Genomic DNA, 15,307 nt, shown 5'->3' with positions numbered 1-15,307 from the left:
CTCTTCCTGGGACAAAAATGGTAATTTCTGCAATTTTTTTTCCTTCTACTGGAATATAAAGACATTCTTTTCAGGCCAGCTTTTCTAATTTTAACCACTTTTTTTCTCAAAATGCCCCGCTGGTCTGTGGCCAGGCAGGAGATGGGAATGGAAAGCTGTTTCCTTTACAGAAGTGTTTTTTCCTAAGCAGAGTGTAATTGCCAATGCTCCGCTGCAATGACACTCAAGCGCACGCCGGCCCCACGGTAGAGGGGAGCATGGGGCACAGGATGGCCGTAGCAGGTTCAGTTCCTGCCCCAGAGCTTGCAAGCAATAAGCTTGTGCTTTGGAGAGGGGAGAGCCATGGACTTGGTGGCTTGCAGATGGGGCTCCTGTGAAATGACAGATTTCACGAACATTCCTGGCAGCAGGAGCGACCAGGGAACGATTTCCCGGAAAAGGGACCCTCATCGCTGTCATTAACAGCAGCACGCAAGGCACACTGCGCCTGCTGCCACTAACCTGTGGGTTTTGGGGGCAGCTAAAGCCCTGATGAGTACTTGTTGGCCCAATTTACATCAAGAATATCCTCAGATTTTCACAATTTTTTTTTCTTTCCTACCTGCCAAGCTCCTCTTAACACCCCACTTCGTTTACCGACAGACCTCCCGGGGTCTCCTTTCACTTTGGGTTGCAGATCAGACTGGGCAGCTCGAGGCTTTCACAGCCCCTCGTTGTTAGGTCAAGCTCTTCTCGGACGCGTCCAAGCCGGGGGGCCTGTGGCTCGGCACGGTGTGTGGCTCTGGTTCCTGCTTCACCCTGGTTGCCATCTGCCACTTCACCAGGACGGTGTCTGCTCTGCCGGCATTAAGCAAACATTTGCCTGTGGCCATCTGGGTTTGACGGCACAGCCCGAGCGACCTCCCTGCCTGCCGTGCTGGCAGCAGCAGGCTGTGCCTGGGCCACAGCCATCGCCGGAGGGATGGAGAGGAAGAACCAAAATATCTTTCATTGTGCTTCATCTGCACGTTCCAGCACTGGTTTCCTTGGCGTCCTGGTATTTCCACCGGTGCTGTGAGAGAACAAGCACGGTAAATCAAGCATGAAAGGGTGGGGCAGAGGGAAATGGGTGCTGCGGTACAGCACAGCTGCCTGGGTCCGCAGCGGGGGCAGAGCCGCCGGCTCTGGGCAGGAGCTGCAGCGAGGTACTGTGGCCTTGGGTGCTTCTACATTCGGATGTCAGTGGTGGGTCACCAGAGCCACCACATCCTTCAGAGATAAGTTTCAGCTGATGAAGGGCTCCCATTAGTGACTCAAGCACACGGAAGACACTGAAGAATTTAAAAGTAACAAGCATTAAAGAAAAATACATCTCGGCTACTGAGGTTTGTCAGTGCAGCCTCAAGTGACTCCTGGTGGTTGATATGGATGCTTAAAGGTCAAACAGTGCTCTCAAATGATTAGTTTTTGTGATTTAGAGCTTAATGAACACATAAGGACACTTTAAAGTCTTGGGAGAGACATACGAGATTTAGTTGTAAAAATAATGCAAGACCTCCCTTAAAACAGGCTTTGGCTGATGCTTCATGGGTCCGTTGATGGTTGCTGTGCTGCAGCGCGACACAGCAGAGCGAGGCCCCGATGCCAATCCGCTCCTGGCACGTCACATCACCTCCCAGCACAACCTGCATTGCCCATGCATGGACTGCTGTGAGCAAGCTGGCATGTTCACTCTGTCACCGCTTTTGTCCCCCCGCAGCCGATGGTGCAGTAAGTTTGGGGGAGCAGCTTTCTTCCTGTCTGATCCAGGCGAAGAGACCCAGGCACTCACAGCGTGGCCACAGGGTAAGGCAAAGGAGCCAGGAGCTCTTGCTCAGGTGCGGTTGAGCCAGAGCCCGGACAGCCAGACCCTGCACAGCTGGCTCCTGGGTGCAGCCCCAGCTCCAGCTGTAACCATGCTGTCACATATTTAACTATTAAGCAAACAACCTGCGCCACGGTTTGTCGTTCTCGCTCAGACCCCCAGCATATCTCCTCTTCTTTACGGCACTGACCCAATACACTTGGGCTTCGACAAAGTTCTCCTTTTGTTTCAGTAACCAAACTCATTTCTTTTATGGCCTGCCCTTGGCAAAGACGTGTCAGGGTTACGGCCACCATCCATAAAGCTAGCTGAAGCCATCTTTTTCTTTCCCCCGTGGAAGAACAAACACTGAACTTCTTGCTGGCTGACTGCAAGCTCACTGCGTAAGCAATCTGCAGCAGATGGCGTCTAGACGTTCAACATCACCAGATGTTCCAGCTTTACAAGGCAGTTCACTTCTGCTCTTCTGCTCTGGAGCAAGGGGCACTGGAAGCACAGAAGGGTAACGGGTACTTAACACACAAACACACAGAGAGGCTGAGCCCTCTCCATGTTTCACTCCGATACACAAACTCCAATGTTCCAACAGAGCTTGAGCCATTTTGCTGCTACTTCAAAACCATGTTTTTATCACTGCCCTAGACTATCTAAATACTTGTATCTGGGGAAAACACCACCTTAATTTCCATAGCAACAAGTAATTTTTCCTGAAAGCAACAAACACACAAAATACAGTTACTGCAGATCAAAACAACACACACAGAGGTAACCAAGGAACAGAGGAAGACATTTTTCTTTTCCCTCTTTAAAAAAAAAAAAAGTATTCACTTGCATTTCTAGTGAACAGTTGCAGATCAGGCCTGGCAGGATGCTGAGTAACTGCTTATGAGAACATACCAGTTCAGTGAAGCTTTTGCTCAACCACATTTTTTTTCCTTTCCCTTCTGAGGGCTGCAGAACCTGTGGCCAAACAGGAACTGGCACCTGCTCCTGCAGTAGCACAGGATGCCAGACCAGCCAGACCAGCATTTCAGTCCGCTCCCACCTTGTTTGGCCTCAGGCTTTGCTCTCTGCCATGCTGCAGGTGAGCGCACCCAGCCAGCTCACCTTCAGCCAGGGCAGCTAAATTGTGATTTAAGATTTCATTACTGCCAGAGAAGCAACTGAAAAGAATCAAATTCCTCCTCATCCATTTCATCTCTCTTACCTGCTACTACACCCAGAGCTATCCCATGCATGCTGACAGCTTTGGGTTGTACAGTGGCATGGGATACAGTTCCAGCAGCTGGACACCGAGAAATGCTCCCCCCAGCACACAGGCAAGCTTCCTGCAGCAAACTGATCTGTATTTTGCACTGCAGCACCCCCATGGGTTTAAAGCAGACAAATCTGCCCAGGCTGAGTCAGCGCGACCCTCCACCCAACTGCAGCAGCACAGCAGGCATGGGGGAACATCTCACACCCAGGTGGTCAGACACTGCTGGCAGATGTGCCCCAGAGAGCTCAGCTAAGAGCTGCGTAAACATTACACTTGCAGCAAGATCCATCCTCCTACTGCCATCATCCTGCCACCAGTAACAAAAGGAGGGAAATAAAAATCCCAAAACTTGATTCTTCACTGACTTCTGCCAGAAGCAGCTGGAGGAAATGGGCAAGAGAGAAGTCCCCACCTCCCCAGGGGCAGCTGGCAGGAGGGCTGGGACTTGAGTAGCCCAGCTGTGGCCCTTTCACAAAAGCGAAGCTTTACAGGGCAGTCCAGGCTCATTTATTCCAACATTGCATGCATGACAGAAGAGGACCTGGCTTCCCAGCTGCCCACCCTAGGACAGACACAAACGTCTGAAGCCTTCCGAGTCTTTCATTTGCCATAGAAGCATACCAATATCCCCAAATGTGTCATTAATCTGCAATGGTCAAGCGAAGGCATTTAAGAAAATTAAGTTTAGTTTCAATATATTTGACATCCAACAGGCAGTAAAAAAAAAAAGCTTTGTATTTTATTTCTTGTAAAAATCTTTTAACACATGCAGACTAAAACCAGTGTAAGAAAGTATCCACCATCGTTTAAACAAATAACTATACTTAAATATAAGTGTCTGCAATTGACTTGTATAAAAATAAGGTACATTTTGCTTTTTTTTACAGAAATCCATTCTCCAGTTCTCATATCAATAAACAATACACAACTCTAATACATACAATTTAACCTGATCCTTGTTTTCCATCAATCTGATACTGCTAAGGTATTATGTGCAAAAGTTGGTAACAGTTTCTTCTTCCAAAAGAAAAATCTTCTACATGTTTTAGAAAATTAGATATTGGGTTTAAATTAATCAAATCGTAATCAGTTCCTTTGTTCTCACATAAAGAGTCCATTTACTGTATTATATACAGGCTTAACTAGAATGTGGTGCAGGTGCAAACCTCAGCGCCTGTGCCTGCTGTGTCCTGAGCGGCCGCTACCATGGTGTTTGCCCTTGTGCGATCTCTCGAAGGAACGGGATCTCTCACGCCTGTCTCTGTGGTGTCCCCGCTCGTGCCTGTGCTTCTTGGCAGCCTCGGAATGATCCCTGGATTTGCTCTGCGAACGTGAACGAGACTTTTTCCTTTTGTGACCGTGTCTATTCACACTCTTCAGCTCTTCCCTGCTATGCTTGGTCTTCAGGTGTGGCGAGCCGTGATTATGGTGTCTGCGCCGGGGGGGCCTGCCACTGTGGCTGCGGGACCTGCTTCTCGATCTTGAGCTGTAGGTCCCAGACAGGCTCCGCCTATTGTTGTAGCTTACAGAAAAGTGTTAAGAAGTTAAAACATGTCTTCCACACAGAAGGAAATTTTAAAAACCACCACCAATGTATAAATGCTTAGGAACTCTCAAGTTGCTGGAAGAAATCAGACACTACTCCCACAGGGATAACTGATGACTGACAGTGACCATCCCAGAACATGCCTGAGTTGAAAACAAAAAGCCCAAACCAAACCCAAACCCAGAATGCAGTGCCTTCTCCAGTTGTTCGGCCTTGTCAGGAACCTTCCTCTCAACATCAGACTGCAGATTGGTGATTGCCTTTTTTCCTTCAGTGATTAGACAGTCAGCAATACTTAGGGGAATACTTCATTGAGATCTAAGCTGGCAGTTTCTTCTAACTGAAATGTCAGTCTGAAGATTCTTTAAAAATACAGATAGATAATGCCAGCAGCTATCACTGCATCACCCCACGCAGTTACTCCTCTTCTCCAGTCAGAGAAGGGAGGCAGAGTACTGAAGAGCCAGACAGAGCATCAGGCAATGCTGACAGAAGATACATTCTCCCATGCATTTGGAAGCAAGCTGCAACACATGAAACTTGCTTCTGTGGCACTTCTCACTACTTCAAAGTAGACCAAGTTCAGAGAGACTGCTCACAGTTGTAACGGATACCTTGTTAAGACCACTGAAGAGGGTAAGACTACCTTATACTCACTCCATCATAGACTCATCAGGTGTGTGTACAGTTGGGGTAGTTGTAAGCTTTCATTTTATAGCAAAGCTTTTACAACTTGAACCACTAACAGCACAGTTACCAACAGAACTGCTTCATGGCAAGCACTAAGAGCCTAAAGCCAGACCCAAGTCTCACACTTTTTTTGCTGGCCAGCAGTCAGAAGCTTGTGCTAAGCGCCTACAAGCTACTTGGAGTAGCCCCACTTCTAAGAAGTGAAAAACCTTGCTGAAATATCCCAGTGAACTAATTATGATAAAAAGACAACACCCTGGAAAAACCCCGCCCCTTCCCCACAACCCCCCACCAACCAACCAAAAATCTGCTACTTACTGCCGCCTAGGAGTGTGAGATCGAGACCTTGACTTTGTTCTTGACCTAGATCGACTAGCACTTCTGCTGCTTCTACTTCTCTTGCTTTCTTTTCTCATGCTGGGGGGGGGATATAAAAAAAAACCAGGGTTACACTTCTGAGGTACTCGTTACTTCCATGAAGTAGCTCAAAAGTGGTTCACTGTACTTCAGCTGAAGAAAACACTTTTACAGAAGTCTTCTCTTCATCGGGAAGAAATTTTTACCTACCCATTGTAAGGGCTCTTTGAAGCTTGCTGCCTCTCTTCTGGCTCTTTTTTAATGGTTTTGGTATTCAGAGATACTGGAGACTTCTCTTCAGTTTTCACTTCTCTCGGAGAAGCTAAGAATTAAATTTAAATCAAAAATTAGGCATTTTATTCACAGATTTTGTAATAAAGATATTGTATCCTTTATACCTTTCCCAGTATTTGCACAAAATGTAAGTATGAACTCAATAGCTACTATTTCATTCCATCTTTCCATTTATAGTGCACTTCCAGAAGAGAGCACTGGAGTGAGATGTCCGTGGGGAGATACATAGTAGTTTAAAGCCAACTGCCGGCAGCAAGGGGAGAACACTGTGACCTTCAAGCCAAGCAGCCAGCCTCATTTGAGATTTTGTCCACCAGGCCCAAGTGGTACAAAAGAAAAACTGCCCTTATGGCCCACAAATACCTAACTTGTTACCTTGACAGTTAATTTCCAGTACTATAGAAAGAATTAAGACTGAACAACAAAATTACAGAATTCATTTTTAATATTAGTGGTACAAATATAAAATTTGAATATCAAAAACCTTAGAAGTCTATTTCTCTCTACAGACAGCTCATACAGCCCAGAAATGGATTCACCTTTTCACGAAGGGCTACTATGCAAGAAAGACACATTTCTATCTGGCCTGCTGAAAGCAAGGCAGAGGTGCTGCGTTATGACTTGCACTGCAGCCTCCTCACTCAATAGGGTTCAGAGGTTTAATGTAAAAATACAGAAAGGCAGAATGCTATCAGCAGCTTTCCCTCAGTTTGCCAACTAGTAACCTGTGGAAACTCAAGATGTCTTGCTCTTAAGGAGAAATAAGCACTACAAGTATTGCTTTCTTCATATATGTTCTCAGGTTCCTGAAGAGGCCATGTAACAAACAAGGGCCTGTGCCTTCCACTTTACCCACAACTGCTGGACCAATGCTCATGATACCCTTTACATTTTGTTGGTAGTTTACAGATCAATAGCAGCATTAAGAGCTAAAAGCACCAAGACAGAACTAACTGTTTTTTGCATCATTAGAGTGCAGACAGATTTACAGGCCGGTTCAAGATATGCATTACAACAATCTATTCACTCTAATGCCAAGACAGCACTGTGACCTTCCCTTCTGCACTTCCTGACCAAAAGCTGTCTTCCTTCACCACACTTGGAACAATGGACAAGTACATTAAGAATAAGCAGAGAAAGCAATTTTCAGATACCTGCTGCAACAGGAGTCACAAAGGCCACTGTGACATTAAATCCAGGAAGCCTCTCTTCACAACCCAGTAATATACAGCAAACTCCTGTGGCTAGACATTTTCATAACATAATTATCTTCAGGGTGCATATTACAAATGTATCACTCTCCCATCTGTGGGAGCATGGCGTAAAGCCTTCCTTTCCCCTCTAATCTGCTATTTCAAGATACCGAAAATGCTTTAAAAATTTGTGTTTAAAAAAAAAAGGAGAAAGATTTGTCTTGCTTCTTAATTCTGTGAGAAAGCCTAAATTGACTAACAGCTCAAGAAGGCAACCTGCCTTTTTTTTAACACTTTGGGACACAGATTTAGAAGACTTACCAAACAGTATTATGCAAGTTTCTGTTCAGAAAGCAACTTACATGGTTTGGATGCAGGAGAGAAGCCACCCAGTGTTGACAGTGCTGGAGTTCCATCCGGGTTTAAACCTTTTGCCTTCAGTTTAGCTTCCTGCAGTGCCATTTTCCTCTTTTCTACTTCTTTATCCAGGAATTCATAATTGGGCTGTTAAAGTAACAATGTGGTAAGAAGCTGAACTAATGCAATTTATGTTTTCATCTCATTTCTGAAAAATACACAATTATCTTATCTGACCAGTAATGTGACTAACTTCCGTATTTTGTTCTCACACTACCCTTAGAGCAGCCGCCACACAGCAGAGCCTTTCCAATTAGTAGATTTGTATGCAGGTGTTCCCAAACACACTTAGACAACCATGAGACAGCTCAAGCTGCACTGAACATTGAATAGGAAGAACAAACATCTCAAAGTTACCTTCTTTCTGGTGTAGAGCTTAAGAGTTGTTAAGCATATCTCCTGAATCTCCTCTTCTGTGGTGCCAAAGAGCAAGAACCAGTGAGGACGGGTAGGTAGTGGAATCTGAAAATAAAACCACCAAAAGCATAATAATGGAGATTACAGACCAGGCTTTCATTTATAAGTACTTTCATTTATTTTCTTGAAACCAGATTACTAGCAATAAAAGGCAATGCTAACTGAGAGATGAATACTCACCTGCAGAGCTCTAGCAGCAAGATAAATGCAAGCGCATGCTATAGTCTCTGGCTGAAAGCGAACAAACACGTTTGTTCGAAGGCTGTCATTCATGTAATTCCTAAAAAAAAAGTTTAGGAAAGATTTGACCTCCTGTTTACATCTTTTTATGTAGAGGATAACAATACTGGAGACTCAATTGACTTTATTATTTTTTCTGTTATTAAACACTTGGTTTCTTCTGCATTATTGTATTTGATGTTTACATTTGTTACTTCTGTAACGAAGTTTGCACCATTGCCATTGTTTTGAAAACCCAATGCAGGTAACAGTATGTAACGGCTACTTCCTAAGTAGCTACCTTAAGTTATACTGTGAAGTGTCCATGAAGTTAACAATCTAACAAGTACTGTTCATCTGTCTAGCTGTTTGCTTTAAAACACCAGTGTTCTTGTATTAAAAAAAAAATCAGTATGCGTAAAACTTAAATGCAAGCATGGTGTATTTTTAACCTACCATTTTCCAGAGGCTAGATGCAACCTATAAAGTTCATAAAACATTGCATTTAAATCCTACGTATGCCTTGAGTCACATTAACTTCATCCAGAGAGAGAAGCATCCAATTTGCTCACTGGGTGTTGGAAAAAGACCTGCAAGTTAGTAATGGGTCTCCCACTTCACTAAGCTACTGTTCTTTCACCACGGTGGTACTGCCAAGCAATACATGCCAAGAGATACATTTAAACAGCAGAGACCTCCATCCATTTCTAAGTTACTGAGCTACAGGAAAGAAACGAACAGCAGTCAGTAAGTATTGACTCTACAGAAAACCATGCCCAATATGGCTTCTAAGTCAACATGCTGCATGCACTGTAATTTTTTTTTTAAACTCAAGTTTAGCCAAATGCTAAATCAACTAAATAAATGTTGGCAGAAAGTCTACCCCATGTGTCCTTTAAATATACTACAGTATACAGCAGCTAGGCAACAAATACATTCAGAAACATTTTTAACAGTTACTTCTAAAAGCAAATATACAAATCCTTTTGACACCCAGACAGAACTAGAAGATGCTGCCCGATGGATATGGACCACTTCAGTGAATCTCGGATGAGAGCTTGCACTGGGTTGGCTGGAGAGAAGGGCAGCCAAACAGGCCATCCCCAGGTCATGGGCTGAGGTGCAGAGGGCAGAGCTCTATGACTTACCATCAGGGACTACCCTTTAATTAAAGAGTAGAAAAAAGAACAAAGTTAAATTGAGTTCTCCATTACTATATTGGAATCAAGCCATGAAAATAGTAAGCAGAAACAAGCACTAAAATATTTTAAAAGCATATATTTGTGTAATAACTTACATCTCATTGCTTTGTATATGGATCATCAGGCTTGTTATTTCTGCTACTATTTTCCTGGCTAGGAAAAGAACGGAAAATAACAACTTACCAGGCTGTCTGTACCAGGGTTTGATTACGTTCACATTCTAAGACTTGTAAATACATAACAATGATCTGAGGAATAAGGAGAAGAAAAGAGACTCGGTTTTAACATATAAAGCAACAGTAACGGAGCAACTATGTATAACCACACAGTATTCCAAAACAAAGGTCTCTCCTCCTTTTCTAAGCATGCACTGTAAGCTCACATGTCATCCAGTCGTGTTCAGACAATTCTTTACTACTATTCTGTGATTTTTCAAAACAAGTCACCTTTAACGTTTCCCAAGGAAGCAACTTCTACCAAAGCCAGTATGACTATCTGCCCAAGAACTCTGGCAAAAGTATTCATTGTAACTAAGGAATAAAAAGAAATCCAGTCATTTTTACACCTGTGTTTCTTGTCCCACAGCTCACAATGATGCCATCGAGGTAGCGTAATATTTGCGATTATATTATTTTTGATAACTCACCTTATGTGGATGCTTGACATGAACACAAAATCCCAACTCCTTCAGTACCCTTCTTTCTGCTTTGATTACTTGATTTTTGGTGTTTATGTAGTTCTGATCAAGTATCAGGGGGCTTGGAGTCCTATAGTTTGCAAGAAATAAAATCAAAACTGTTTTGCATATCCAAAAATAGTGGCATCTCTGTTTTCCCTTCCAACCAACTAATGGCAACAGAAACCTGTTTTTAACTCCTGCAAGCAAGTTTAAGCATTAATCTTGTGCTGTCCAAGTTTAGATAAACTAGTTTAGTTTCTGCTCTTTCCTAGCTACAGATTAGATGGCCAAGATAAAAAAAAAAATTTTTGCTACCATGTATGCAAACTATACTAGTCCAGCTGCTGGAACGAAAGACCACTTTACAGTATCTCAAAGAACCTTTACACTTCATGACAGAGGTGGGGCAAAGAGTGCGATACAACTACCTTTGCTAGGTAGGACTTCAAAGCAAAATAAGCTAGAACATGTTTTTTTTACTAATATTAAAGCAGCAAGCTTGTGCTTTATAACTTGCAGTTTCCTATGCATGGGAAGACAAGATTATTCAGATCTTCAGAGAAAAAGACAGCCCTGATACTGTGATATACAAAAAGCCTAGCAAAGCAAAGAACTTAACCCCTGAAATGGTGAAAGATCTGCTTGTTGTTCTGAACACTGCACCCACTACTCAGTGGGTATCCTGTCACTTCTGCTATTTGCATTTGCAAAACAAGAGCTCACTTCACAAAGAAAGATTCCCATATCTAGCACTAGCAAGTCCTAATTCCTTCCAAATCCAACACCTGAGCTCTCCAAAGCATTTTAACTAAAATAACTTGCTGTATGCTTTATACACGTGTCATACTCCATTTTGTACTCTTTTCTTTGTCCGTGCTTAGACTTGACCTTTCAACACTCCACATTGTGTATTTTCATCCACTTCCTCCTAAAGACAGACCAGCTTTTTCCCTGTTTGTAATATGCCTCACATATTCCACATGCTTTTCAATGCAGAATAATGGTCTTACAACTAGTTACGCTCTGATAAACCACAGTCTGTTTACATGGTAAACCTAGTATGCCCCAAGCACTGGTGACAAATTTTGCATCAGCTTCTGTTTTATCAGACAGAATATTTCACTAACTTGCATTTATTGATTCCATGCAAGTTCCAGAACTGGACCACAGTTCTCTGCCCTGATAGGTCACAGAGCAGAAAAACACTCAAAAAACCTAGGTTTCCACCCCAGGAACAAAGATTTAATTTAATTACAAGACTAGCGGAAGGGCTTCCCAACTTCATTAATCCACAATTTATGCTAAGACTTCTGCAGTCGCCTGGAAGGATGCTTATTACCATTGGTCAAAGGATACAAGCCACCCCCTTCACTAATAAAAGCATCATGTTGTACAACCATGCCCTTGAAGCGTGAGCTCCCCTTGCTCTTTCCAAAGGACCGAGAAACAGCTCCCAGGAGGTATGAAACAAACTACTGCAGTTTCGTGGTGCCAGGAAGGACCTACAACTCAAGTACAAGCCTTACTACTGTCTTCTAAAAAAATGCAACTTTTTCCATGTTACATAGAAGTAACTTCTCTAGTTAAGTGTTAACTCAGAGCAAGTTTACAAAGTTTGTGATTTCAGCTACTCTAAATATAACGCAGTCAAGAGTACGTTTGGTTGGGTTTTTGTTTGTTGGTTGTTTTTTTTTAATTACCTAGAAACAAAACACTTCAAAAGCTTCTTTAAGGTAACTACTTCAGTAGAGAGGCTGTGATTTTATCTGAATACTGAAACACTACAAAGGCTGTCTGAACACAATGCTCTGGAGTGGGAGACTGGAAGACCCATGCTGAAGTTCTTCAAATCAGTGAAACCGATTCACTTCCCATTGATTTCAACTAACTACACTGGGGTTTATAATAACATTTCTTCCCCTAACTGCTTTACACCATTTTATCTAGAAATCATTCAGAGTGAGCTTAGGTGTCCAGGCTCAGCTTGTTAGCAGAACACTTCATCAGAGATGACAAATCTTGGATGAAAGAGTTAGGGCAGCTATGACTTCCAGTCTAAAAAAACAGTAAATCACCACTAGGATGATATGACTGCATGGGATCATCCAACAACCTGCCGTAGGACTACTCTCTTCCCCATGTCTTTGCAGTCTTTGAAAGCTATGCAAGCAGACAGTATTATGAAAACACAGTAAGGTAGCCAGAAGTGCAACAGGAAAGATTGTGAGCCTTACTGCATTTTAAGTTTTCACTGTCCTTCTACAGGGCCATAGGATCAGCACAAGCAGTTCGTAATGGTTGTACACGTTCAACAGCAAAGTGATAGTAAACTCAGAATTAAGACACTCAAAAGCGTGCTTTACTCTGTTGTCCCATATTACTCTGGTTATGACACACAAGTTCTAGAGATCTAGAGATCTAAGGAAGCCATGAAAACCATCAGTTTATCCAGACAGTATTTCCAGAAATAGAAAGACAAATGCAGCCTTTTATCCACTTATGCAAAAAAAAAAAAAAATCTCCAGAAGACTTTACTGCATCTTAATACTGGCAAAAGTCAGGTTCCCCGCTGTATTAAGATTTACTAAGTTAGTACTTTTGCCATAAACTCCAAAGTATTGGCATGCATAATTTAGAAGTTGGAAACTTCAGAGATTTCCCTTTGGAAAACTTCTTAGCTTTCCTACCGAGAAAAGAAAAGAGAGGAACTTTGCTACTGCATTTGCTGCACTTAGTTCAGTCCAAGAAGTAATCATTTTAGGTCCAAGTAACAAAACAGAAAAGTAATTTATAAGCTTATATATAAAATATAAGCTCCAAACCCTATACAGCCAAGTAGTATTACAAATTCTTACTTTGAATCTGTTTTTACAGATCAGCACTCGTGCTCCAGGCCAGACTTTAGACTTAAGACCAGAATGGGCACTGTGTGCTCTCTGTGAAGTTGACCCAACACTTAGTCGCAAAACTTCATCGGTATTTAGAGATTGCATAACAACCCAAAAGATTACCACAATTAAATTACAAATATCCTTTTTAAAATCCCTCTGACAAATGAAACCTAAGTTCTCAACAGAGCTACAACTTCATTTGATGTAATATTAACATCTAATGTCTTCAGAATGTCTAACACTTTGGAGGAAAAGTGCCCTGCATGTAGTTTTGTTCATAATGCAAAAAGTACTTCTGACAAGTACAGCATAACATCAGAATCTCATTTCAAAGACCAGATCTCTCTTATGCCAGTCAATACAAGAGAATAAGGAGAGTTCTATGTTTGTCTCCAACATTGTAAATACAAGCACCGTAGATTTATAGAACAGTTTGAAGAACACTAAGTAGTGTGTATTATTAATACAGGCCACTTCCAACACAACTGCATGAACTTGTTTGCTGCAAAACAAGTAAAAAATAGCTGACTGAGCATCTCAAACCAACATTTGCGAGATTACATCATGACAGGAGTCACATTTGGTTCCAGTCTCTTAAGGACCTTCTGCAGCTTTCGGGCATATTTAAGATAAATAATATCAACTTCGAACTACATTCTACATATTAAACAGTTGCACTTTGCTCAGAACACAGATGTTTTGGCACACAGTTTTTTTTTTAAAGCAGTATTTTCATAATACGAGCTTTTCTCCATGCACACAAACATTTTTACATGCAGTACTACATGACATATGCTCGTGAAAGATCCAAAAGAAAATATGCTTGTCCAAAACACTTTTTTAGCTTTATCTTACTTCTCAGTATTAGAAATACCACCTAGCAGTAACTCAGTTGACTACAAGTCTTACAAAAAGAAAATTCCAATGCAATTCCCAGTTCTGCAAACACGTACATGTAAGGGACTGCTTACACAGTAATTTATATAAATAGCTTTACAAATTCAAGACTTCCATATCCTTGTGAAGGCATATTTTACTATGAATTCAAACTGCAGTTATACAGAGCCAGAAAGTGGAACTAAGAACCCAAAACTGTTTAAGAAAGAAAGCAAGCCTACTCAAACTACTCAAACTTCATGTGCAGCTTAAGAGCTTCAGTTAACAGAAATACTAGACTAGATGTGCAGAGAAAGTACAGCAGCCTGATTGTTTCAGTTCTGGGTTGCATGTGAGAAACTAACTACGGCCTAAGTGTTAGCTTCAGATAAAAAAAAAGAGATTAAGCTAGTATTCTAAAAACCTGGACAGCAAAGAAAAAAGCTTATAACAAGATACAGGAGTTCTTCCAAATGGTTCACCAGCGGCCAACCTGTTAGTCCCCCGATTCCAGTGACCTATTCTCAGAGCACTGGCTTCTCCTTGGGGATTTTCGATACTTCACTCACTGTTGCCATGACGACAGCTTCATCTTTATGTACCACTCCACATCACCCAGGCTTTGGTAAATGTAGCTGGTCGCTGTATAGTCGGTTGCAAGGGAAAAAAGAGTTGAAGTTAATAACGTGTACAGATTATGTAACTGTAATCTTGTAAAAAGTACAGAAAAACGTTTACATCCTGCTTGTTAAAAAAAAAGGGCAAGTCTGAATGTCAGACTTCAGCATTTTTAAGATTAATTTCATGCAGATTCACTCAGAATCTCAGAGCAACAATACCCATTTCTCCAGAAAATAATGGGTAGAAGTGCACGATTTCTCTCGACATGATGCATTTTAGACACCATGTAACATGCACAAGTGACATTCTGATTTGGAACAGGCTAGCTGGAAAGATTTAAGTTCACAGGTTCAGTTCAGTTTCTCTGATCCTTCGCACGGCACAAAGAAACAACTAATTTGTATTCTCATTGCAAAGAAAAGCATTGCGTATGATTAATTAACCTTCACTGACTGGATCAAGGCCAAAACATTACGAATCACTGAAACAGCTTCAATAATTCCAGTAACTAGACTCCCTTATCATAACTGTGGTAAGGAACAATACCACCGAATTCACATTCGGCATAACTTCACAAAATTCTCTCAGGGACATCAGGGATAACAACTTTGAAAAAAAAAAAACCAAGAACAAAGCTAAGTTCTCAAGTGTGACACCCAATCATTCTTCTTTTATCTAAAACTAACTACAAAGACATGAACACAAGGCAGCAAAAGGTTTAGATTCAACAGAAGCATAACCAGGATAAAGACACCGAAAAACAGCTAGTTTCCCTAAGGGATTTCTACTCTACTTCTCAAAAAA

At 41.9% G+C, this 15,307-nt stretch overlaps 1 protein-coding gene across 1 annotated transcript in view; it reads right to left on the bottom strand.

Annotated features, from left to right (window-relative positions):
- Window positions 1–3,812: 3,812 nt before the first annotated feature.
- Window positions 3,813–15,307, bottom strand: part of CCNL1 (cyclin L1) — a 13,002-nt gene continuing 1,507 nt past the window's right edge. The window contains exons 3-10 of the mRNA XM_010290219.1: window positions 10,083–10,203; window positions 9,620–9,684; window positions 8,196–8,295; window positions 7,956–8,060; window positions 7,544–7,685; window positions 5,905–6,016; window positions 5,656–5,754; window positions 3,813–4,623 (exon numbers count right to left, since the gene is read on the bottom strand). Coding sequence (XP_010288521.1) covers window positions 4,269–4,623; window positions 5,656–5,754; window positions 5,905–6,016; window positions 7,544–7,685; window positions 7,956–8,060; window positions 8,196–8,295; window positions 9,620–9,684; window positions 10,083–10,203 — 1,099 coding nt within the window. The 3' untranslated portion in view covers window positions 3,813–4,268. The remainder of the gene's footprint in view (window positions 4,624–5,655; window positions 5,755–5,904; window positions 6,017–7,543; window positions 7,686–7,955; window positions 8,061–8,195; window positions 8,296–9,619; window positions 9,685–10,082; window positions 10,204–15,307) is intronic.

Source organism: Phaethon lepturus, unplaced genomic scaffold, assembly GCF_000687285.1.
Source record: "Phaethon lepturus isolate BGI_N335 unplaced genomic scaffold, ASM68728v1 scaffold48566, whole genome shotgun sequence".
Taxonomy (NCBI): Eukaryota; Metazoa; Chordata; class Aves; order Phaethontiformes; family Phaethontidae; genus Phaethon; species Phaethon lepturus.
The sequence above is the reverse complement of the archived record's forward strand: the minus strand, read 5'-3'. Positions and strand labels throughout refer to the sequence as shown.